The sequence below is a fragment of the Pongo pygmaeus genome, chromosome 2, assembly GCF_028885625.2.
Source record: "Pongo pygmaeus isolate AG05252 chromosome 2, NHGRI_mPonPyg2-v2.0_pri, whole genome shotgun sequence".
NCBI classification, from domain to species: Eukaryota; Metazoa; Chordata; class Mammalia; order Primates; family Hominidae; genus Pongo; species Pongo pygmaeus.
The window spans coordinates 15944089-15971600 of NC_085930.1; the positions used below are offsets into that span (position 1 = coordinate 15944089).

Genomic DNA, 27512 nt, shown 5'->3' on the forward strand with positions numbered 1-27512 from the left:
GGGCAGGGAATGGAATAGTTTCAGGGAATGGAATAGTGTCAGGGAAGGAAGTGACTGAGAAATCTCTGTACCTTCCACTCAATTTTTCTCTAAACCTAAAGCTACTGTAAAAGGTAAAATCTATTAAAAGCAAACCAAAACTTCAAAGTACTGAAATGATGTGTACAATGGCTAATAATGCAATTCCCATTTCTGATTCATAATTTCTGATTTGTGGGTACTACCTTAAAAATCATATTATGGTTTTAGCCACTTACTACATAAATTCACCGAACTAGTCCTAGATCATGAAAATTTATTTGAGGAATATTAATCGTAATACCTTACAGATATTTGAAATAATATCTGCCTGTTGAATAATATAACTTGGGGGAATTCAATCAACTATAATAAGTGTTTGTACTTTCAGGTTTATTTTCTTTTAATTATTGCATTCTTTTTAAGGTGAAATGTGCATGTTTGATTAGGCTCTTTATTTTATCAATACAAATAAGCTATATATAGCTATTAATAAATGACAATTAAAATGTAATTAGCCACAGATACGAAAATCTCATTTTCAATTAATGTACTATAAAATATCATTTAACAAATATAATCCTTCTAAATTTTTAGGTAATAAGCAAGTTCTAAATAGCCTTGAGATTCATACATGTTTTTATTTACATCAAGAGCTAAGACACAACTGTTTATACACATTTAAGAAATCAGAGGTCTAGGGTTTTTTCCAAACAGGACTCTATGTCTAGGACACTCAGTAATCAATTAGAGAGAAGAGGAATCTGAGAAACTCCTTAGGCAAGCAGAAAACAAGAAGATAGGGCAACTGTTATATCAAAAGCCAGCCAAGCAGAAATGACCAGTACACAATATACTTATACATTTTCTCTGGAGGAACAAATCATTTATACTTCACTGAGAAATGTGATCATAAGCCAAAACATTCAAGGGATAACTCTGTAAAAGAGCTTTTGGACAAACTAATAACTGTATAGTATGGATTAAAGAGTAAAAATATTAATCTAGGTTTATAATCTAGTTATATAATATAAGTGATGAGTGATATACTAGGGTAAGGAGAGTTACAAGAACATTAACCCCAAGACAAAGAAGTGAGGCAATAAATATGAAACTACAGTAACCAAGCATATTTTTTGAGGCAAGTTTCTAGCTCAGATCAAAGTTGCTTACAGAAAAATTTAGAGAGAGGAAATAATCTCCAAATATCTCAAGTAAAGTCAGGTGATTATAGCTGTCTGGCAAGAGGATTAGACAGCTTTGCTAGGAGAAAACTGAGCAATTAACTCTGCATTGATAAGTCATCCAATAAGGACAGCTCAACTCAAATAGACAAATTAAAATAGCTATGTCCAGTTAACCTACAGCAATAATTTAGTAACCTTTTTTCAATTTGTTATTCTGAGTGTCACAAAAATAACTGTTAGAACTTCATTGGGGTGGACAAATTACTTTTTATATAGTACTAGGTTTGTTTATCTATTTTTGACTAAATAGTAAAACTATTGTTAAAAGATTAAGTCTTTCCACTTCCCAACTCTCAAATCTAAAATTTGCCAAGTACTGCCAAGTATACTTGTCTATTCCTACCAGAGTTATCTTCTAAATTATTTAGATCATTTTATAATCTATTATTAAAATCTCAGTGGCTCCTCATTACCTACATTACTTGCCAAATTTTATTTTTTAAGTTCCCTATCACATTATATTCTGGCAAACCCCATCATCCAGCCAAACAACTACTCTCCTTATAGTAGCCTAAATATGTCATTATATCATGGGAATAGATCTATATCTATTTATCTATCATCTATCTACCTATCTACGATAAAATTGATATATAAATAAATATACCATGAAATTTATGTATATACATACCATCTTACTTTGAAAATTTGGTTATGTTGTTATCCCTAAATAGTATTGTTTTATTTTCCACTTATTGGATATTATCTCGTATCTCAAAATGCCACTTCTTCCATTTAAGCTTGAGCAGTTCTCCCTGGCAAAATTAATTCACCAGCACCTGCATATATTTTTGTAGCTTTGTGCTGTCATTTGTTATTATCTCTTAAAAAGTTCCCAAATATTAAAAGCTTTGTTTTTTCACAAGGACACTAGCTTACGTTTCTCTGCCATATTCAGAATAGACCACTTGGTAATTTTTAAAATCTGTTTGTGAATTCACATAATTAAAGTGGCCTCAAGGTGTTTATGCACCTGGGTGAAGAGCAAGATTTTTTTTTCCTGCTATATCCCCAAAGCAGCGTAGTGCTTGACTCATTATAAATTGTTTGTAAATATTTGTTTAATGAATGATTAATTTCAGTTTTCTAAATGTGATGAGAGTGTTCCAACTAAATTTGTGGGAAATCAAAGTAAAAATCACTTAACTGGCATCCTCTAAAAAATAGAGAAAACCAAGGAATCATTTATGATTAATATCTAACTTGAAAATGAGTTTTCAAAATTAAAAAATACCACATTTGTTTGAAATGTGTATCATGAAATATATCTATACAATTCATATTCATTTTAGTTATGTAATAATTTTGTTTCATTATTTCAAAAAATGACATCTCAAATCTATTTGAACTGCAATGTTACACAAAATACTTGTTTCTCAACATAGCTAACCATTACAAAATAATTTTTTTTAATCTCCCCAGATAACACATTATCTATCACTGGCTGGGTGTAATGCAAGGAAGGGACAAAGATGAAATGGAAACATGTTCCTTTTTTGGTCATAATATCACTCCTCAGCTTATCTCCAAATCACCTGTTTCTGGCCCAGCTTATTCCAGGTAAGTGCTGTGCATTTGTTTCATCAATACTTAACCAGTATTCCTTCTTTGCTTTAAATTCACTTTTTATTGTGTGTGTTGCAAATCAAATTTGTTCATTTTCTTTGGAACTTGTAAGTCTGTGTGAATGTCTTCTTGAGTATGAGTGCTGATCAATTTCAGGGGTCAAATTATTATTCTTGAATAGAGAGCACTTTATTAATTCCCAAGAGAAACAGAACGTTGAGAAAAAGTCACTGTGCTGAAACATATAAGGAGTGTTATATTAACTAAGTGAATTAGAGTGGCAGAAGAAAAATTACAGTAGGGAAAAGATGTGTAACACACAAAGGAAACCTAAGCCAAAATGCATCTCGGTACCATAAAAAAGGAACATCAAAAAAGTGAAACATTGAAAACTGACACTTAGAGTAGTAACATGTTAATTAACAGGCTGAACAATGTAAGAATAAAAATGCAACATGCTGTTGTGTTGCTACCATAGTTACCACAGTTTTGGGTGAAGTTAGAAACCTATTTCCTTGAAGTCATAATTTTATTAATGGTAGAGAATAGCATTTCTTTAAAATGCTTTACTGATACTGTTTTAATAGGAATTAATTAGGTCCAATATATGGTAGCGGAAAATACAAAAATATATTGTTGTACTAATGAAAATATAATTTTAAGTTTCCTCTTAGATAAGACAGAAAACATTGAAGTTAATTTGAATACATCTAATATGTCAAAATTTAACAAGTTATTCATAAAAGAATAACGTACCATGTTTTGTTAGACCATACTATGAAGCTTTGTTCGTATTTATGTTATGGTTATATTTATTTTGATATTCAGCAACTATATGTAGCTTGTCATGTTCATCCACACAAAATCAAAGATTTCAAAAAATCCTGGGGCTTCAATTTTTCCCTGTGCTGGGTTAAGATTGACATTTTGACCTAGAAGATAAGGGAGTTGTAAACAAAAAAAAAAATGATTTATATATCTGTTGAAAACATTTTCACATGATTGAAGGATACAGAAACTTTAAGTCTGTTGTAATAAAATACATTTAATGATTTGTATCAAATTAGGTTAGCCCACTAAAATTACTACATATTTTTATTTTTAGCCTGTTCCTACATTCCCTCATCTTGCCACGACTCTGTTGAGTATTAAGATTAATGTATGAATCAAAGAAAACATCATACGTTTCTTAAATATATGGAAAATGCAAATATAGGTACAAATTAATTCACTGTTTTGTAAATTGTCAGAATAAAGGAAATACTTATATGAAAATGTTTTTAAAACTACAACCGTAGATAGACACAGATACAGATACAGCCTAGGTATAATTCCCCTTAAACTGTATGCCCAGCTAATAACTTCTACAGGTCAATAAATTTAGTCCAGGATATAGTTATTGAGCAGGATATCAAAATTCAAAATTGTTAAGTGAGGTTTGAACCACCTGTGTCTATCTAGTGGAAGAAGGAATGCATGTATGAATATATATGGTGGGAAGGTACAAGGTTTATCTAGGGAATAAAAAATGTTACCTTTCTATTCAAAAGGATATTGCATAATTTTAGAGAAGACCAATCACCTTGAACACTTAGGTGCAAAAGCTGTCAAACTTCTGTGATTACTATTTTACATGCAAATGCTTGTAAATCTACAGTATATGACTTCATTGTCTAATTTAATATGTAGATTGGCTACAAAGGTGATAGTTTGGTTATCAGTCAGTTAAAAAATTCACCACACAAATTGATTACTCAGGGCCCATTTTGAGGCAACACTTTCTTAAAAAGAAATAAGGGTAACCTCAAATGGGATGCATACAGTTAGATGCCTTTTTTTTCAGGACTACAGAGTTCAAGAAACATTTCAAAGCAATTTACCTGTCAAAAGAAATATGCCGTTAGCTTTTCAAAAAGAACACCTGCAGAGTGGAAGTCATTTTCATAACTGCCTCCATCTAGGAGAACTGGCTTCAGGCTAGGAAGAAAATCTACTGAAAGAACTCATTGGCCTTAGAGTGTCCCCTCCTTTCATTAATCTCAGAATGAAGAGAAGTCTTGATTCTTCTCATTGTTTTTCTAGCTTTAATATGTTCATTAGAGACCTTGGATCTGGATTGAATTGAGCATATCTCAGAGGAAGCAAAAACTGGATTAGCTTTGAAGGCAAAATGTTAGTGTCTTTAAAAAAAAAAAAGTAATTTCTTATTCAACTGATTTATTTCCACTCTTAAGAAAAAAAATTCTCCTTCATCAGAAATGTATTTCTAATAATAAACAATCAGATAAAGAAATCAGACAGATGAAAAAAATGTGACATGCTTCTAAAAAAATAAGAAGAATTTTATATTCTGTAGTACTTGACTCAGTGAGTTATCATCAGCCAAGGTGTCTACAGGAATAAGATTTCTCAGGGTACAAAAGAAAAGAGCAATTAAAACATTGGCTCAATGCCAGTTATTTTATTACCACAACAATAAAGTGTTTTCACTTCAAGCTGTGGCTAGGTTACTTGGTGTAAGTAAATATTAAAATATTTGAGTGTAATGTCTGGAACTGATGGATTGCCCAGCTCAATTTTTTTTTCATTTTTCATTTTGTCTCCCTGTATAATACATTTTTTAAACTGCTATTATGTTTCATAACGTTGCAAATGAAATGGTTAGTATATGAGATGGCAAACAAATTACTTGTATATAGTAAATCAAGAAATACTCTTATTGTTGAAAATAAACTGTTTTAGAGAAAAGAAATAATTAAGAAATGGATTCTAAGAATAACTGGGCTTTGCCAGCCATTTGAATTGTTGCTTTCATTGCATGTTGAGCCCATTAAAACCCACCTCTTTTTTATTAAAACCACTGGTAGATGTTTTTCATGTTAATTTACTTCATCTCTAATTGACAAATGAAATATATTCTTAAACCATGTGAGGCTATCTCTTGAGGCATGCTGTATCTGGACTATGCCAATCTTGACTTAATTTCTGCTAGGAAAGGAATCTGACAGAAACCAATCTTTGCATTTTAAGCATCTACCTTTTATTGCCACGGATGTCAGGAAGATACTGAAAAGCAAATGTAAAATGATATATTATTAAAGCATATATATCACATATAGTGGAATTTAATTAAAAAATTAAAAAACCTCTATGGTAAAAAAAAATAAAACTGAGTTCTAGGTTTATATTGCAATATTTTAAATGAAAATACATGAAGAAAAACCCACAAGGTTGTATTTCTGTTTGAATAAATCAGACAGGCCACTTTAAAGTTAAGCATGATTTATCTTTTCCTCTCCATACTCTAAGTGTGCAGCAGTGTTGTCCTTCATTAAAGATGCAGGTGCTGACTGGGTTATTTCCTTGTCCCTGACTCATGTCAACAAGCCTTGAGTGTGAAATTTTCTGAAATGATTTACTGCTTATCTGCCCCACCCATCCATTGACCACCACTGTAGTGTCTTGCTGTTATACCCCACAAATGATAATTGAAAAGAGCTGTTAACTGGGTCTGAATCATCCATAAATAAATTATAAATTGTGAAAAAAATTCCTCATGCAAAATTTTAGAAATTACAATGAATATACATACAACTCCCATATATTTCTAAGTTTTGTTTTTGTTTTAGTTTTCATATGCTCAATACATTTTGAATAGACTTGAGGATTTATTTCAGATTTTTAAAAATCTCCTTCGAAATGTAGAAACAAATTGAAAGTAAATAAATTCCAGAAATCTAAATGTGACAGAATCTTTAGGAATTTCTTTTGCGATACTTTATTTAACAAGTAATGTTGCATGCATGCTTCTTACAAAGTTCATGATCCACAGGTATGTTTTTTTTCCAATATTTGTGATTAGTTTCTGTGACAAAGAAACATATGTTAGGAAAATATATGTCATTTAAAACTTGTAGAGATTGCTTGTTCATAGGCAACAGTTTAATTTTTTAACTGCACCATTTTGAAACTAGTCAATTATTTTGAAAAACATAAAAAGTTACCATTATAATATCACATTTCGTATAAAAGTACTTAAACACACTTAACTCTTAAATTATGCATTGATAGAGGTATTATACACAAAAGTAATTTGATTTTATATGCTACTTGAGAAATTTGTCTGACTAGAGAGTTGTCTCTCAACACATTTTCCATGATTTATTTTTTCAGAAGCACCTGAGATGCTTCTTAAATATAAAGATTCGGTCTCAGCAAACTATCACAAGAACAAAAAAAAATAATCGCAAGGACACCACATGTTCTCACTCATAGATGGGAATTGAACAATGAGAACACATGGACACAGGAAGGCAAACATCACACACCGGGGCCTGCTGTGGGGTGGGGGAAGGGGGGAGGGATAGCATTAGGAGATACACCTAATGTTAAATGACGAATTAATGGGTACAGCACACCAACAATAGCACATGTATATATATGTAACAAACCTGCACGTTGTGCACATGTACCCTAAAACTTAAACTATAATAAAAAATAAATAAATAAAATAAAGATTCCTAGGGCATGGCAGAATCACTGAAATAAAGAGTTTGGGCAGCTCTGCAAGTATCTACAAATTATCTAACAGGCAGAAAATTTGAGAACCTCTGCTTTAGACATTTGAGTTGATTTTATTTTAATGTTGAGTACATTTAAAGAATGTTTATTCTCTTGAGGACAGATTTCCATGAGAATGGGAAAAAGTTATTTGGAGATATTTGTTTTCTATATTGCAAGGATTTGGAGGAGCAGATTTGATGCCACTACTGGTTTATTTCGCTTTGGTTTTGCTTATGTTTCTTGTTATTTTCATCTCATAATAAATATTTCTAGATTGAAAAACCTAATATATCCTATTGGATGAAAGACATTAGCTCAATACACAAAGCCACTGAACTAATAAGCAGATCAATGAATTTTAAATTATGATATTGAAAGTGACTTTACAAAATTCAAAGTTAAGTTTGCCTAGTGGGTGAAATTCCCCCTAAATTTTGTCCAAGCCTTAGTAAAATCTTAATTCAGATATTAAGTAGCTGGACTTTTATAATAAACTAGAATAATATGTTAATTATGCAAATATTCTGTAAAAAGAAACTAATAACCATGGCTGTATTATGACTCACAGAAGCTTTAGACAATTTTGCCTTTATGGGCCCCTTTTTCCATAAAATCATCTTAAAACTACGTTGATATCAACATGACTTATGCCCAAATGTGATGCCTAAAAACAATGGTCACTACAAATAAAATGCAACAAAAACTTAGCTTTACACATTATATAAATCTCATAGAAGAAAATCATAATATAAGATAAATCAAATATTCTCTGTTATTTTTTATAGTATAATTTTAACAACAATAATAATGGACTTACCCAGATCAAAAAGCTGTCAGGTGGGTGTTCTCTTGCTGATGACTCACTTGATACTGACTTGCTGTGTTTCCTATCCGCCATCATTCTGCAAAGTTAAATGAGCAAGTGCCAGGTGTGGGCTAATGGATCCCATGAAAGAGATCTTCCGCTTGTGGTGCTTAGTGAAGGTTGCAGAGGGCTCACTTCTAATCACATTCCCCACATCCCTAATCACATTGCGTGTGTCTGTGAGTGTTTGTATGTGTGTATGTGTATGTGTGTGTGTGTGTGTGTGTGTATGAACATACATTACATATACACACACACACACCTACAAATCATGGAGGTCTCTTGTTACATACTCAGGACATTTATCTACTGTTAGACTCCTGTGATTTGACGAATTTATTTATTTTCCTCCCACTCTGCTCATTGATTTAGTAATCAAGCATAGTGTCAATCATTTTTGAAATACCTGAGCAAGTACTTTCTTTCTTGGTTTATTATTTTGTTTGTTTGTTTGTTTTAAGAAAATAAAACTCCCCCCAAAGGCGAGAAATGGAAGTCAGTTACTCAGTTCCCATTTATTTGTGTTATGCACAAAACTGCTCAACAGTACTTTAAGGATCTGTCCAGGTAAAAGTATACACATAGATAGATAGATAGAGAGAGATATATATATATATATATGTTATATATATTATATATAGATATATGTTATATATGTAATATGTATATATATTACATGTGCCTATGTAACATACGCATGTATATCTATTAATATATGCATATGTGATATATGTACGCATATAGATAAAATAAGTTCATCTTGACTCAGACTCTATCTATCCATTCTTTCACTGATGTGAAATAATGATACAGACTGTATTTGTGTGAAGGCCAAGTTGAGAGCTTATTTGAATTAATTTCTAAATTGTTAGCAATAAATTGTTAAATATATGGGTTTGTAAAAAAATGACAGAATGTTTTATCTTTTCAATTACTTTTTTCTTTGTTTTGGTTTGGGTTCTGTTTTATTCAGCCTGAGTGAGGAAACACTATACCTTGGCAATATCTAGAGTCAATAGAAATGTTCTTCAGATAAGGTAATGCTCTGCTCCAAAAGGTGCATTCTTCTGTTTTAAATTTACATTTTATATGACGCCCAGCTATGTGCACATGCAATTCACAGTGGTTAAAATTACTTGCATAGTTCATTGTTGCGATCATTATTTTGCTTAGAACAAGAGTACTCTCATCCATCATTTGTATTTCCTATGTTAATGTGGATATCTTTAAAAAAAACACTAGTAGATTAATGATACCAAATATCTCTTAATTTATGCTACATTTTATTTAAATCAATATTACAATTATATTACAGCTTCTTGGATATTCAAGAAAGATTCAAGATATTTTCCAAATGGTTACATTTATAAATGATTTCTTTATGATCTCATCATTTTCTTCTTCCTTAGGAAGAAATATCTTTTGAAGATATTTCTCCAGAATTCATGAATAAATGGGCAGAGATTATATTTATCTGCTGTACTATAGCCCTTCATTAAAACTCAATTTCATGAAAAGAAAAATCATAATTTGTAGTTAATATGAACCAAATATCCACCCTTAGACACATTTCCTCAAATTTAAATATTGGAAGTTAATCATTATGGCATATGTAAGAGTCATTGTCCTCACATTTCTTTTTCCCCTTGAGAATAGATATGATGTCAACAGAGCAGTTAATTCAAACTTAATAGCTACATAATAAACTTAATGGCTATTAACTAAGAACTTAATCAGTAATTGTAAAGAAAACTGTGTTCAGAATAGGAACACCATATTAATTAGAATGATCATTATCCATAAGTATTTTATAGAGGGAAAACATACACTTTAGCAAGGATGAGGTCTTGTCTTAGATGTTAATAGGACTTTTTGCCAAATGTGCACTAGAACCCAGAGTAAAAACTTGAGGAGGGGATGAAAGACTTCACAGATCTTGTAAGCAAGCAGATAATAAACCACTGAAACACTCATATTTATTAGGTGCCTAATAGCTTGCTGTTTATTACACTATAGCTTTAGGAGTTTTACAAGGTTGAAAAGGGGTGAGTAGGAAAGAGAATCCCAGGCTCATGCCAAGGTGCAGAGCTAAGTTTATGAGATGACAACTTATTTGGTTTGGTAGAAAGTAAAGATATATATTGAGAAATGTTTGGAAATGTTCTCAGAAAGAGACAAAGTTCAAATCTGGAGGAGCCTTATGTACTTGGCTGGGCAGCTTTATCTGTAAACTCTGGACAATAGGAAGGAATGAGAGAGTTTAAAGGAGAGTAACCTAATAAGATTATATTTTAGAATAGTGATTCAAGTAGAAAAGTGGTAAATTCGGTTTATCTATTCTAGTTTAATAATTTAACAAATGTTTATTTAAGAATGACTGTTGCGAGTTTCTCTTGTAAATTTGGAGGAGACCGTGTCAATGAGATAGTCAATCTTGGTGTCCTCTTTTGTTTTCCTTCTCTGTGAATGAAAACTATTAAAAACCAAATTACACATCAAATTGTCTAATTATGATCAATTATTATTATAATAGAATATAGAAAAAAACTTCTGGAGTTATCCAGCTAGGTTCTTGGTCTCTGAAAGAGTAAGGGGGAGCTAAGAATTATTCACTGAGTGTTTGTTGATGAATGAACGTATAAGAAGAGGTTGCATAAAAATCTATGGCAACATTTGAATAGGACCACAGAGATGAAAAAGGAATAACAATATAAATATCATAGATTATCAATTATATTAGATTCTAAATATCATATAGAAAATACATAAGCATAATAGTTACAGGATTTCTTTTTGGTTTTAAAACCAGTATTTGGTTTCCATTTCTTGATTAACTTAAATTCATAATAAACTGAAAATGCTACTTAAACTTACCATACACAAATAGATATATATGTATGCATATGTATATATTCTTTACTTTGTTCCTTGTATAGATATTAACACTAGTGGAATATTCTAGACAATTAACCAAGTTAAAAGTAACACTCATAAGAATAATATTACAACCAAACTGGAATAAATGACTACAAACATATTTGTTGTGTATATACGATTTGTTCTTTCAATGTAAATATGTTGCTTAAGATTTGTACCTGTATTTGTTTATTGAAACAGTAATTCTTTTAAAGTTCTTTCATTCTGTATGTTTCTTGAGCTTTTACTTAAATATATACATATATGTGTGTGTTTATATGTATAAATTTGTGTGTGGTATTACAAATTATTGGAAATTCTGTCCGTAGAAGTGGCAAGCCTTGAAAGAGAACAAATACTTAAGGGAAAAAATAGTGTGTTCGTTGCTTTCTAGAGACTATCAATCAGTTGAAGATGAGATCTTAATAACTAGAGAAATTGCCAGCTGTACTTCGGTACTGTGTCTCTTTATTAGCCTTGGTCTTCTAGTGTGAAGCTTTATTTAATTGTTTAAGTAGATGGAAGCAAACTAACAGACTCATCAGCCTCAAGACACTCAATGAAGAAACTTGTATTTGTAATCTAGCTGTAGAGACCAGGACTATTCTACTTTGATGATAAGGCCTTTGTGATGAACCTGGATAGAAAAACCCCACGTGCCACACGGTCCACCTAATTAAGCCATCAGAATGCATTGCAGCAAACACAGTGCCTTATATGGACGGGTATAAGTAATTTTTTTCCTCTATTGCTTGCTTAATAGAAAGAGGCACTAACCTAGATTATGACTGATAGAGGCTATATGGTACAGCTGCTGTAATTGTGCCTGGGGGTAGAGAAAGCCTTGGTAAAAAAATAAAAATAAAAATAAAAATAAATAAAACAAGCCAAAAACAAAAACAAAACTCTATTTGCCAGAGACACTGTCATTACTTCATTCCACTATTTTTTCTAGATTTCCCAGTGAGCTTTCATTTATTCTGCTTTCTCTCATTGTTTGCTGTTTTTCCTCTTGCCATGTGCATGCATCCTTTGTTATATAAACGAGCCTGTGCTCTGATTTCACGTGGAAGAATTGCTTTGAAAAATATTTCCATTGCTGAATCAATAATTCATAAATAAAATGAGTATTCTTGACTATTAAAATGAGAAATGCATATGAAAAACTTGAGAAGAAGTTGAATGTATGGGCCTTGAAAATATAAAAACGTATTGTAACTGGCCTTCTTCCCAAGAGAGTATCCACTCTAAATTTTGAAGGATGTGACCATATGTATATAGTGACACATACTTATATAAATATAGAGTCACAATATATGGGTGTGTGGATGTACATATATATAAAATATCAGTGAATATATTTAAATTCATTTATGTATAAAACAGTATGTTTTCATTTCAAATTCCTTATATACATCTAGTTAATATACACAAGCTGATATATAGTAGCAAATTTTTATCCTCTTAAAAGGAGGATAAGATTTATGATTATTTTATTTACTTTATTTATTTGTTTGTTTGTTTATTTATTTATTTATTGACACAGAGCCTCACTCTGTTGCCCAGGCTGGAGTGCAGTGGTGTGATCTCGGCTCACTGCGACCTTCACCTCCTGGGTTCAAGGGTCCAAGTGATTCTCCTGCCTCCGCCTCCCGAATAGCTGGAATTACAGATGTGCACCACCATGCCCGGCTAATTTTTTTTGTTTTTAGTAGAGAAAGGGTTTCACCATGTTGGTCAGGCTGGACTCAAAATCCTGGCCTTATGTTATCTGCCCACTTAGGCCTCTCAAAGTGCTGGGATTACAGGCATGAGCCACTGAGCCTGGCTGGGATAAGATTTATTATGACATGACGTTTTTCCATCAGCGTTAATAGTCATTCTCTGAATTACCAGGTTAGTAGGGTGATGTATCTACACAAATGACTGAATTCCTTGTATATGAAAATAACTCTATAGAATATATAATATATCATTTTTCCATCTAAATGGCCTTTCAACTTTATTGTAATGTTTTATCTTGTTTAAGTTCTTAGCTTGACATGCAACTCAAGCAGAGGCATACAAGCATAGCATCACTGATACAATGAACTGGAATGAGGAGCTAAGTCATCCCCTGTGCTGCTGCCCTTGTCCATGAGGTATCATTGCTCACTGGAGTCATAGGTTTTCCTCATAACTTTTGACTCTAATCACTTTTTTCCTATCTCTTTCACTGCACATTTTATTTCTTTTCTTGCCTTTTTCTTTTTTAATATGTTGAGAAATTCAGGCTTCTAGATAGTTACTGTAAAAAGTTGTGTTACTTTTCTTTAATAATTTATATAGCTGATTCCATGTTCTTTTAATAAATTGAATACAAGACAGTGATTCTAAGATGCATCATTATGTATGGCCAAGAAAAGAATATAACTGCCAATTAACCTATGACACATTAAGTTAAGGATACTTCCATGTAATACATTAGTTGGACCAATCTCTCATTGCTTTGAAGTTTCTTTCATCCTTTCCAAAAGAGTTGGCAATTTCTCTTGCATCTAGTTTGGTAGATGACAAGCAACTCTTTTGAAATTTCTCAGGAAATAGACGCTTTCTTCTACCTAAGGGTGTCTTCCTTTCTTAAGTAGCATAATTTCTGCTTCACAAGAACCTATAAGTCTGTGACCGTCCCTTGAACAATAAATATTTCCTTCACAAATGTCAAATCTAAGGCTGAAATTTTGTTTCTAAGCTTCAAATAACAATAACATTTACTGACAATTTTCAATTATACTGGAATTATAGAATACATTTTAAATGACATTTAAGCTCAACTTGTGTATTCCTAATAATGCACTTAACTGAAATGACAATATGAACAGTTATGACCAAGTAATCACATCACAGTCAATGCCAGTCACATCAAAATTACTGCCTGGCCCATAGTGATTGCAAGATGCTATCTAATGTAAGACTTCAGAGTCAAAATGTTTTTTAAGGAAGGGTCTTTGTATTGATAAAAAACAGTATATAGAGGGAAATTGAGCTGACATAATCCGCAAGCTCCTCAAAGCTATTAAACATAAGCGTACGAATGTTCACTGGCAACTAGTTCTTAATAGATTATTATTTTGAAGCCACAAATGTGGCAAACATAATGAAAAACGTAGTATAGTGATACAATTGTGGTTCAAATTCATCCATTTACAAGCTCACTTTTTTCTCCCAAATGGAACTGTCTTTCTCAGGTTCAGAAACCTGTTCATCAGAAAACCAAGCAAATTCTCTTAAAATCTTACCATCGTGACAGGAAATATTTTAGTATGCACTGAGCTGAAATGCATATTATGATTATTAGGCAGCTGTATACATTTTTTCTGCAGGCATTCTGGGTAGAAAAAAAATAGCTCCAGTAGACACTGTGCTGTTTCACCACAAGTTTGCTGGATCTAAATAATGTCAATTGAATAACAACTGACTTTATTATACTTTACTTTCAAAACTTTACTAAAACATAGTTATATATAGACAGGAGATTTGTCAATTAAATAGTGCTAAGTACTTCCCAATTAAATGGTGGATATAATAAAAATTGACCAATACTAATAAGAAGGCAATATTACTCCTTAATCAACCAGCAACTGATTAATATGTTGATTATATTCACTGAATCAATTTTGCTAATAAAGTGAAACTTGTTTCATTGAATCTTATTTTTGGCATCATACACTTACAACTATAGTTTTATTGTATTTTTCCACCAAAATACTTTTATTGTAAGACTAAGTTTAGCTTTATAAGACTGTCAAACTTTTTGTGTATGATGTTTCATACCTACAAGTAATGTATAAAAGTTCCTGATGCTTTATATCTTTCTGAGAAATTGATGTTGTCAGTGTTTGGGATTTTAGCTATCTAATAGATGTGTAAGTACTATCTTATGATTTAAATTTTTAATTCCTTAATAGTATATAATATTGTTAAGCTTATGTGTCATCTGTATTTGTTCTTTGGTGAGGTATTTATTTGTTCAGACTTTTTGCCCAATTTTTTGGGAAGTTGGTTGTCTACTTATTGTGGAGTTTTAAGAGTTTTTTGTTGTTGTTGTTTTGTTTTTGTTTTTGTTTTTGTTTTTGAGACAGAGAGTCTCCCTCTGTCTTCCAGCCTGGAGGGCAGTGGCGTGATCTCCGCTCACTGCAACCTCTGCCTCCCGAGTTCAAGCGATTCTCCTGCATCAGCCTCTTGAGTAGCAGGGATTACAGGCTCCCGCCACCACGCCCAGCAATTTTTTTTTTTTTTTGTATTTTTAGTAAAGACAGGATTTCATCACGTTGGTCAGGCTGGTCTCAAATTCTTGACCTCAAGTGACCTGCCCGCCTTGGCCTCCCATAGTGCTGGGATTACAGGTATGACCCGCCACGCCCTGTCAGTCCTTTGTAAATTTGGCATTCAAATCCTTTATCCAAATACCCATTTAGCAAATATTTGCTTCCAGTATTTAACTTATATCTTTATCTTCCTTACATTGCCTTTTGCAGGGCGAAAGTCTTTTCATTTCAATGAAGTCCAGTATATCAATTTTGCTTATTTCATGGATCATGCTTTTGGTGTTACACCAAAAACTCATCGCTAAACACAAAGTCACTTAGATTTATTCCTAAGAATTTTAAATACTTAATATTTTCTCTTTTTACATAACATAGTTTACATAAGACACGAACATGAAGAACAAAAGCCCCCTTGTAATGTCTTCAGTGTAAATAAATGATGCTAAAAAGAATATCTTCTGTAGCCCTGATTTATGGAATGAGAATCAAATGTGAATATGGTAATATTCCTATTATTTTTGTCAACATTACAAATAACTTTTTTTATTTTACATGTTAATTGGAAACTATGTGTTGTGTAATCACAAAACTAAGTCTTGAAGTCTTAAAATATTAAATATAGTTAAAACAGCACAAACAAAAATTAAGATTGAAAACGTAGACCAGAGACAATTTATGTAAAAAGAAAAGATGTTTAAGAAACAAGGAGTTTGATGAGGATAGGGGGGCCAATTCAGAAGTGTTATTGGTATAGATGGAACAAGTTGATGTTGGCCAAATTGTTAATGTTCTCTGGATGTTCACAGAAGCAGCTCTACAAACCATAGAATAATCTGGAAGTAACGTATAATGACCACAGGGCAGATCAAACACAAGGTTTAGAATTAATCTTTTTCTCAATTCATTTTCTATTTGTACCCAGCTATCTCTTTTGAAGACGAACTACCTTTTTTCCCCATTTCGTTTTTGTAAGCTTTCACCAAGTGTGTATATAATCATCCATTTTAACAGATTACTTTATTTATAGCAAATAAACTGGGCAATGTTAACCAAATGCATTGGTTTTAGTGTCATACTTCTACCAGCCGTATGAAATGTTTAAACTTGGGAAACTTGAAATGATTTTTTTTTTCTTTGTTTTGTTTTCTTAAACTAGACAATATTTACTTTGTGGTGGTGCTGTACAGTTTAAATAAAGATTGTAAAGTATCTCATACAATGTCCTGTATACTGAAGGCAATGAATAAACAGTAGCTATTATTACTTTCTTGTTTTTGTTTTTGTTTTTGTTTTTATTATTATTATTATTGTTATTATTATTATACTTTAGGTTTTATGGTACATGTGCGCAATGTGCAGGTAAGTTACATATGCCATGCTGGTGCGCTGCACCCACCAACTCGTCATCTAGCATTAGGTATATCTCCCAATGCTATCCCTCCCCCCTCCCCCCACCCCACAACAGTCCCCAGAGTGTGATGTTCCCCTTCCTGTGTCCATGTGTTCTCATTGTTCAATTCCCACCTATGAGTGAGAATATGCGGTGTTTGGTTTTTTGTTCTTGCGATAGTTTACTGAGAATGATGATTTCCAATTTCATCCATGTCCCTACAAAGGACGTGAACTCATCATTTTTTATGGCTGCATAGTATTCCATGGTGTATATGTGCCACATTTTCTTAATCCAGTCTATCATTGTTGGACATTTGGGTTGGTTCCAAGTCTTTGCTATTGTGAATAATGCCGCAATAAACATACGTGTGCATGTGTCTTTATAGCAGCATGATTTATAGTCCTTTGGGTATATACCCAGTAATGGGATGGCTGGGTCAAATGGAATTTCTAGTTCTAGATCCCTGAGGAATCGCCACACTGACTTCCACAAGGGTTGAACTAGTTTACAGTCCCACCAACAGTGTAAAAGTGTTCCTATTTCTCCACATCCTCTCCAGCACCTGTTGTTTCCTGACTTTTTAATGATTGCCATTCTAACTGGTGTGAGATGGTATCTCATTGTGGTTTTGATTTGCATTTCTCTGATGGCCAGTGATGGTGAGCATTTTTTCATGTGTTTTTTGGCTGCATAAATGTCTTCTTTTGAGAAGTGTCTGTTCATGTCCTTCGCCCACTTTTTGATGGGGTTGTTTGTTTTTTTCTTGTAAATTTGTTGGAGTTCATTGTAGATTCTGGATATTAGCCCTTTGTCAGATGAGTAGGTTGCGAAAATTTTCTCCCATTTTGTAGGTTGCCTGTTCACTCTGATGGTAGTTTCTTTTGCTGTGCAGAAGCTCTTGAGTTTAATTAGATCCCATTTGTCAATTTTGGCTTTTGTTGCCATTGCTTTTGATGTTTTAGACATGAAGTCCTTGCCCATGCCTATGTCCTGAATGGTAATGCCTAGGTTTTTTTCTAGGGTTTTCATGGTTTTAGGTCTAACATTTAAGTCTTTAATCCATCTTGAATTGATTTTTGTATAAGGTGTAAGGAAGGGATCCAGTTTCAGCTTTCTACATATGGCTAGCCAGTTTTGCCAGCACCATTTATTAAATAGGGAATCCTTTCCCCATTTCTTGTTACTTTTAAAACATATATACCGGTAAGATTTTGGAAATATGGACAGGACTGAAAATTGTAGGTGGGTGAAAGATTATCTGCTCATTTTGAGCCTGGATGATGATGTCAATGACTGAAAATAGAATGTTTGGAAAGGAGAACTGCTCCAGATTCATGGAGGAGTTAAAAGAAAAAACATCATGGCATGCAAGACATAAATTTTAATGTAGTTAATGAATATAAATATAATTAACTCCTTCAGAATAGCAGGTCTTACACACTGTCTTTAACCCCTTTCAAATGTCTCAGCAGACTACTCAATGCATAATGTCAGATGATACAGTAATTAGTGAGCAGAAAATTTTAAGCTGCATAGAGAAGTCATAATATGTTGTGACAAACATGTGATATAACTTCACATCAAATCAAAGAAATCAAAGAAAATAACTAAAATTCAACAGAATAGGTAAGAATTTGCCTTGGAGTTATGTAAGAGAGCCAGGTTACAACTGTTGATTCTACTCAAACAGTGACACGAAGCTTCAGGGCAAACAAGGGAAATATATGACAATTGTGGATGCTTCTTGTAAACACTGTGATATATTTTTAGACTACAATGATGATTTTATTGTAATTATTACTAGATTGTTTAGCAAGATGACTATGTTAAAACACTTAAATATGTCATGAAAAAAATCTAGTACTTGGAAGCATGCCATGAAACAAATAGAAGAATGCCTATTCACTAACATTTTTTTTCTTTAGGCATCTTGGTATAAGGAGAATTTTCCTCTGTTTCTACAGTGTTGGTGAAGTACTTTACAACAAGAAAATTATATATATATATATATAATTTGTTATATATATTTATATATGTTATATATATATATATTTGTTTTCATTTCCCTGTTCAAAAACACAAAGACAGAAAATATATGCTGATTGCAAAAAATATTTGAAAATCACTGGTCTAAGGAAACATGTAATGAGATACTGAAATGTTTACTAGAGTTGGCCAAGAGAAAGTTTGGTTTGTTGCTGTCTGGTAGGAAGTTAAGTTTTTAGTTTTATTTTGTCTGTTTTAAAAAAGTGTACTTTTTTTGTTTGTGTTTAGTTGATTGTGACTTTTGGAGCAGTTCACTTATAAATAAAATTTGATTCACTATCATGATATGTCATAATAGACTTTGATATACAGATGGAACATAAAACTATAGTTTATTAAGGGATACATTTAATTAAATTTATTATATGGTAAACCTGAGTGTACTAACATGATGTAAAAGTCACAGATTCACAAATATCAACTAAAGAAATTATTACTGGAAACAAACAAAACACAGTGTTAGATAACCTTAGATGTATATATTGCAGTCTGATTAAAGTAAACAATAAAAAGTAAAAATAAAGATGACTACAATAATACTTGATAAGTGGAATTGCCACTGGACTTAATTGACTTAATTGAATTTTATGATGATATTAGTTATGTTAGGCTATTAATCTACAGTATATTTTGATTGAATGACTACTAAAAAAGAAAAATAAAATTTTGTAGTATTTATGGTAGCAAAATTTATGGTAGCAAAATTTCAAGAGTCATTAAATTGGGGTAAAGGCTAGGAAAAGGGTTTAGTTCACGAAAAACACAAACAGATAGTAATGTGGACAAGCAGAATGTACATAAATGTGTGATCCAGTTGAAAGATTAGAAGCAATGGAGCCAGAGGAAATATTGTTAAAATACTGAAAATATTGAAAATGCTGCATTAAAATGAGGAAACACTGAGCTCAGAAATGTCTGATACACTCAGAGATATATCATTATTTTATATGAATATATCATATTACCTGAAAAATTGATTATATGACAACAACATTTATAAGCGACCTGGTTCAACATAACCACCCTGAAATTTTTTTAAAGACGTATTCATTGTACAATTCTTTGAGTACAGGAAATCCGTGGACTCAATGGAAACAAGTGATCCTCTGTCTAGAGTTTCCCTGGATAGTTGCAATTTGTGCTTCATGATCGTAGGTAATATACATGTTCACCATGGGTTAACCAAACAAAGCCAAATTCCATAGCATATTGTTTTTACCTGTTGCTCTTCATTGAGTCTTTATTTAATAGAATTCGCTGTAATATTTTTAAAATTATCATATCTTGGGTTTTTGATTGATCAAAGGAGACATTTTGACAAGTATTTACTGAAGAGTTAAGGTAATTTTAATGAGGTGACCAGCAGATTGTTTGGAGGGGGCTGCAGAAATAAAAAAATGAACTGGTTTAAACTGGAGCTGAAAGCTACCCCTGATTGAATGTGTTGGTAATTTGTCATGTTCTTTAAACCATCAATAATTTCACATTTATAATTTAATTAAAGAACTACTTTGTGGAATTGTCCCATATGCATATTTGTTTTAATAATCTGCCTTCACTGTTGCAGGAATTAGCCATTGATAATTGAGGATAAATTTTGTCAGCAAACTGTAATAGATGAATAATAAATATAATTGAAGACTGTTATATATCTCATCTTCTGTATCTTTAATTTCTGGTAACAAATAATACATTTATCATCAATAAATTCCATTTACTGAGCACTCACTATTTGTTTTCTACACTGATTTTACTCAACCCTTAAAAAATTGTGGAAAAAAAAAATGTTGTCATCCCAGAACTTGGGAGGCAGAAGAAGGAGGATTGCTTGATCCCAGGAGTTCCAGACCAGCCAGCATGGGCAAGACAGGGTCTCTCGTCTCTACAAAATACTGAAAAATTAGCCAGCCATGGTGACACATGCCTGTAGTCCCAGCTACTCGGGAAGACGAGGCAGGAGGACCTCTTGAGCCAGCTGATGGAGCTGCAGTGAGCCATGATCTTGCCGCTGCACCCCAGCTTGCATGACAGAACAAGACCCTCTCTCAAAAAAGTACATGTGTATTATCTATATTTTAACAATGAGCAGAGCCAGGATTTGAAGCCACTTTGCATTGTCTGACTCAAAAACTTATTATAATGTTTCCCACACTATGTCAATCCATTCCACCTCCACACGGCACCCACCACAGGATTTTTCTAATCTTATATTGCGTATCTGATTGTAGGTTAGGTAAGACATAGTCTATGCAGTGTGATTTAAAAACGTACACGGCCTCCCGGACCAAACCAGTCTATTTTCTGCCAGAACAACAAAAATTATATTTCAGATATTTGACTGAATATTATGAATTTGGCCTTTCTCTGTTTTTCTTGCTTAAAAATTAATTTCTGTGTTTCTAACTTTTACTCGTTTTACTACTTCTTGACAAATGGTATCAAAGTTGAGGATATAATCTACGTATGTCATAAAATCGTTATGATTGATTGAAGATTGCATTTTATTACTTCAGAAGACCGTCCTTTTTCTCTTTGATGCCATGTGATAATTTATCTTAAAAAAAAGATAGGCATAGTTTCAGCTAAAATTTTATAAATGGACAATACATGTTTATATATTTTATTACCTAAGCACACCTTCTCTTAGTTTTTATTAATTTGACATAGCAATGTTAAAAATTATATAATACAGGTAAAATTTAACATTTCTATAATTATGTCATGAATATTCAGTTTATTTATAACTATGTGCATCAGATTGAAGTGTTTCATCTAATCAGAAAAAGGATGTGTTATGTTTATGTAAATACTGACAGATAAGATGAGTTTTCATTGAATATTTATTCTCTTTGAGGTATCACATGTATATATTTAACAAAGGTCTTTAATGTTTAATATATGGATCTTGACATCTTTGTAAATAAATTTTTCTTTTCATTAAGAATGACTTTAAAACAAGGATAGCATTTTTCATTTTACAGTTTGACTTCCATGTTAAATAGTGTTTTTTAATTCTACTTAATTTTTTTTTCTAGTCTGCAAACTTGTATTGAGTAATTTAGTCTCCGAAATCATTACAAAAGGTCAGAAGAGAACATTAAATTTAGGAAGCCCAGAAAAATAGAATGCTCAATGAATTGTCTGTCTGTAGATACTATAGTGCTGTTGCCAGAAGTAAGTTAAATAGACTTTCCTTCCTCTAGTGGTTGATAACTGAGATATATAACATAGATATATGAGTTAATTATAATTTAAAGTAGAAAATTGTCTAATGAATCAATTTAAAAGTTTACACTGAATCAAAACACATAGGAAATATTTACATCACTTTATGTTTTGAAAACTAAATGCCATTCTTTTGATTTTCACAAATGAAGAAGCAGTAACAGTTTTTGTTCAGTCATCTGTTGTCTTTATTTTCATGTTTTTAGAAAAGTCCTTTCCTCTATAAATGTACTAGTTCACTTGATCACACTAAATGGTATATTTAAAACTTTGTCTTTGTTGGCTTTTTCCCCCCTTTGAGTTTAAAAGGTATTTATCCTAAAAATCTAACTATAAATCTTTAACTTCCCATATATTACAACATTTTTAATGTTATATTTGTAGAGGAGCAAGTCTTACATAACTTAGTGCAAGATTTGAGCTCAAACTATATTTTATTTAAATATCTGACTTTTAGTAACATGGGATTCATCTGGAGCCCTAGATATGCAGGGATTTTACCTTGGAATTACTTTTGGCCTTTGGAAGGTCACTCGTTTACAAGTTATTGCCTCTCATAAATTGATCTAATCTTCTGAATAATGGCTGTACATGCTGATGATCAATATTTTATTGCTTCTACATCCTAAAACACACCATGAATTATAGTCACAACCATTATCACCCAGCGCTGCAGACATAATAATAATACACATGTGATATTACCACTCAGCTTGTGGAACTGTTTATGAAACAAGACTCTGCTTGAATGATTTTATTTTAGCACTATTATAATCCTCTCTAATTTATAGATAGAAATGTTGCTAACATGATCACTCAAATAGTCCTGCTCCAGGCCAGAGTACTCACTTATTAAAATTTTCCACTGTAAAGATGAACTCTAATTTTTCCTTTCATTCAAATGTTTCTAAAGTTCAATCACCCTATTATATTTTCAGAGGGTAGTGTGAGTTAAAGATAACCAGTATAATTTTTTAAATGACTAAGTTAATACTAAAAAGTGTATTAAGGAATATCATACCTAATACACAGCACGATTGTTTTTTCTCACTGTAATTATTATCCTGTAATCACATTTCCTTAATCGAAAACAACGTATGATGCACATTCTTTGCATTTTTGTCTTTCTACTATGACATTTTTAAATTTATAATAATTTTTATATTTTAATTAACTTGTATGAAATTTTTCTTATTTCATTTTAGCTATGTACACAACTACTCTGATCTCTTCTAGTCACATTCCCTTGTCCATGCTTCACTTGTCAGTCATTTCAACATTTGCTTCCTTTATGCATGTTATGACAGCCAATATTTGAGGATGTGAGAGTGCTTCTAGTAATTCACAGTTTGTTAGGATAGTGATTCTGATCAAAAAATGGAAACTTTCCCTCTTGGGAGCCTAAGCAGGGATGTAAAAATAACTGCAATTAGAAAATAGTTTTTTTAAATTACAATTCGAATCCCTTATCTGTAGGTTTCAATCAGTTTCACTTTCACAGGCATATGCACACACTTCCATAATTCAGTTTCCTAGAGGTAATAGGAAATTGTTCACCTATTTAAATACTAAGTCTAGTTATGCAGTTGTGCTTGCCATCATTGTTGGATGCTTTTATTGTTTGTTTGTTTGCTTGCTTTTGAGATAGGATCTTACGTTTCACCCATGCTGGAGTGCAGTCATGCGATCTTGGCTCACTGCAGCCTTGACCTCCTGGGCTCAGGTGATCTTCCCACCTCAGCATCCCACTAGCTGGGACTACAGGTGCACACCACTACGCCAGGCCAATTTTTTTGTATTTTTAGTAGAGATGGGGTCTTCTCAAGTTGCCTAAGCTCGCCTCCAACCTCTGGATTCAAGGGATCCTTTCTCCTTTGCCTCGAAAAGTGCTGGGATTACAGAAGTGAGCCACCGTGCCAGGCCAAATATCTCATTAGCTTTCAGTTTACCTCAAAGCATTTTGGTAAACTAAAGCTTCAGGAAGTGTCTATATACATACATATATATATAATATATATAATATATATATAATATATATAAAAATATATATAATATATAATATATAAAATATATATAATATATACATAAATATATATAATATATACATAAAATATATAATATATAAATATATAATATATAATATATATTTTATATAATATATATTTATATATTATATAATATATATTATATATTATATAATATATATTTTATAATATAGAAAATATATTTTATATATAATATAAAATATATTTTATATGTAATATAAAATAGAATATATTATATATTATATATAAAATATATTTTATATATAACATATAATATTTTATACATATTATATATATTATATAATCATTCCGGTGAGTTGGTCTTTTTAATATTTACCAATTCTCGCATTTACTATGTTGACAGATTTCATTTTTACTTGAGTTGACCTATTAATGTGTTCAGTGTTGGACAAAATAATATACATGAAAACATTGAAACTTGTATATTCAAATGACTTAAAAATTCATACAGCAACTATGATCTCACTTTGGATTATTGAGAAAGCAGTATTTTTTAAATGGAAGAAAAATTTGACTAAGGTGTAAGTTAAAGTTTTAGCCTGTGGAAATATTAATAGTTTAATCTCTTACTTTATCAGCACAGACAAAAAAGCTGTTAGTAATGTTTTTATATTTGTTAGCTTGAGTTTCAACCTTTCTCAATTTATGTTAGTCCTAGTGTTAATAGAAGTGCCTTTGACAGCATTAGTTTAATGAATGTTCTTCAATAAATTGTCAGCGAGAGAAATCAATACCTTTAAAGGTTATTTTGAACTTTAATTAAACAAATAGTCCGTGTGTGTGTGTGTGTGTGTGTGTGTGTGTGTGCGTGTGCGTACACGTGCATGCATATCTGGTTAATAAGGCACAAAAGTTTGGATCACCAAACACAAAGCTATGAGGGAAAAATACAAATTCAGTACTACATTTTTTTCTAAAACAGGTGATAGCTAATTATGTGGCTAACTTATTTCCTCTTAGTGTATTATACTGTCGAAAGAATTGAGTTAAATATATTATATAAAATAAAAATGTAACAAAATTATAGTAGATTGTGAACTAGTTTCCTGAAATTCCAGCAGAATCTATTTTTTAAAACTCAGAGTATAATATATTAATGTAACATAGTATCTTCATCACCATTTTACTTAAAAATAATTCCTATTTGGGGACTGTTTGGGGTTTGCCTTTGCACTGTGATATGGCAAATCATTTTAATATAATACTGTCTATGCTTTTGGGTAGAAAATGATTCCCCTTGAATTCTAACACTGTTTTTCTCCAGCACCCCACCAAGAACAAAGGACAGACAAGCATGAACAAACCAAATTTTGCACAGAATTTCAAGAGAATGAAAGACTGTCCTAAAGTAGATTCACTAGCTCCATATTTAGTCAATGAGACAAAGGGAAGGCAAGCGTCCAGATGAGAGAAAAAAAAAAATTCAATCTGTTTTTTTTTTTCATGTAGAAAACAGTAAGAAAAACTTTATGGATTAATAAAGGCTGCAATTAAACTTCAAGCATCCACAGTCAACAGCTCTAGCCTTTTATTTTCTAATTGTTTGAAGATTCGAATATGGGGAGACAGACAATATGTTGATGATTTAAGACATTCAAATCAATTTTCCTTTTGCCCCTGTATAAGGGTACTCTATAGACGGTTTCAACTTTGCTGATTGACAAGTAATTTTCCCTACAAAATCATTTATCTTTGCTTCAATTTTTAGCACATAAAATGTTGAAAGATTTTTGTTGTTGTTGTTGTTAACTGCAGATTTGGTTGTTTCTTTTTCAAAATAGTAACAATAATATCTGAATCGACCCATCTGCTCTCCAAAGTGCGTCTATAAAGAGAGAAGGGATTGTGGATACTTAGGGAAGGAACCTTATATTCACTGCACCAAATTGCCAAAGGATATGGTATTTCCATTAGCCGTAGAAGAAGTCATGGGCCACTTAATTTAGAAAACATATCTAAGAAAGATTGGTATAATAAAATCCATACTTTTTTAAGAAAGCAATATTTGATCAATTTCTTAATTTGAAAAGTATGAATTAAACACGTTGAAGGGAAGTGCAACAAATGTCTTCTCTTGTGAGAACTTATAATAAGTTCTCACAAATTTATAATAATTCATGGACTAATGAAAATAAGGGAGAACCAAAATAACAACTTTAGTTTTCCAATGTATTTTAGAGTAGAAACAATACCAGTTAAAACTATATGATTCAATGGCACTCATATTGAAAAGGAATATCATATGGGTATGGTTAATTTCTTTTTAACAGTCTAAGCTTCTAAATTAGTGACAAGAAAAGAGGTATAATAGGTGACAATACTATCGGCTGGAACCTTTTGAATGATAAACAAAATGAATAATTAATACCAGGAAGAGAATTGGGCATGCACAAATAGACAACAAAAATAAAGTAGCTCAGCTTCTGTTGTGTAACATGGAATGCTATCTGTACTTTAGAAGGCTTTAATAAAATGTACATGTTACTGTTTCTTTTCTTATTCTCTCCTTTTCTAACTTTTATTTTAAGTTCAGGGATAGATGTGCAAGTTTGTTACATAGGAAAACCTGTGTCCTGGTGGTTTGTTGTGCAGATTGTTTCATCACCCAGGTATTAAGCCTGGTACACATTAGTTTTTTTTTCTGATACTCTTCCTCTTCCCACTCTCTACACTCCAATAGACACCAGTGTAGGTTGTTTCCCTCTCTGTGTCCATGTGTTCTCATCATTCAGCTCCCACTTATAATTGAGAATATGTGACATTTGGTTTTCTGTTTCTGCATTAGTTTGCTAAGGATAATGGCCTCCAGATCCACCCCTGCCCCTGCAAAGGACATTATATTCTTCTTTTTATGGCTGCATAGTATTCCATGGTCTATATATACCACATTTTCTTTGTCCAGTCTATCATTGATGGGCATTTAGGTTGATTCCATGTCTTTGCTACTGTGAATATTGCTGCAGTGAACATACACGTGCATGTGTCTCGGTTTATTCCAGTAATGGGATTGCCTGGTTGAATGCTATTTCTGTCTTTATGTCCTTCAGGAATCGCCACTCTGTCTTCCACAATGGTTGAACTAATTTACACTCCCACCAGCAGTATATATGTGTTCCTTTCTCTCCACAACCTCTCCAGCATCTGTTATTTTTTTTTACTTTTTTATAGTAGCTATATGACTGGAGTGAGATTGTATCACATTGTGGTTTTGATTTCCATTTCTCTAGTGATCAGGTATATCACTGTCTTATATTATCTTTTAAACATTCCTGCGTGACGGAGTTTGTGTTACTCCTTTAA

At 32.0% G+C, this 27512-nt stretch overlaps 1 protein-coding gene across 1 annotated transcript in view; it reads left to right on the top strand.

Annotated features, from left to right (window-relative positions):
- The first annotated feature begins 2722 nt into the window (after nucleotides 1–2722).
- Nucleotides 2723–27512, top strand: part of ROBO1 (roundabout guidance receptor 1) — a 1000765-nt gene continuing 975975 nt past the window's right edge. Inside the window, exon 1 of the mRNA XM_063661467.1 lies at nucleotides 2723–2825. Coding sequence (XP_063517537.1) covers nucleotides 2738–2825 — 88 coding nt within the window. The 5' untranslated portion in view covers nucleotides 2723–2737. The remainder of the gene's footprint in view (nucleotides 2826–27512) is intronic.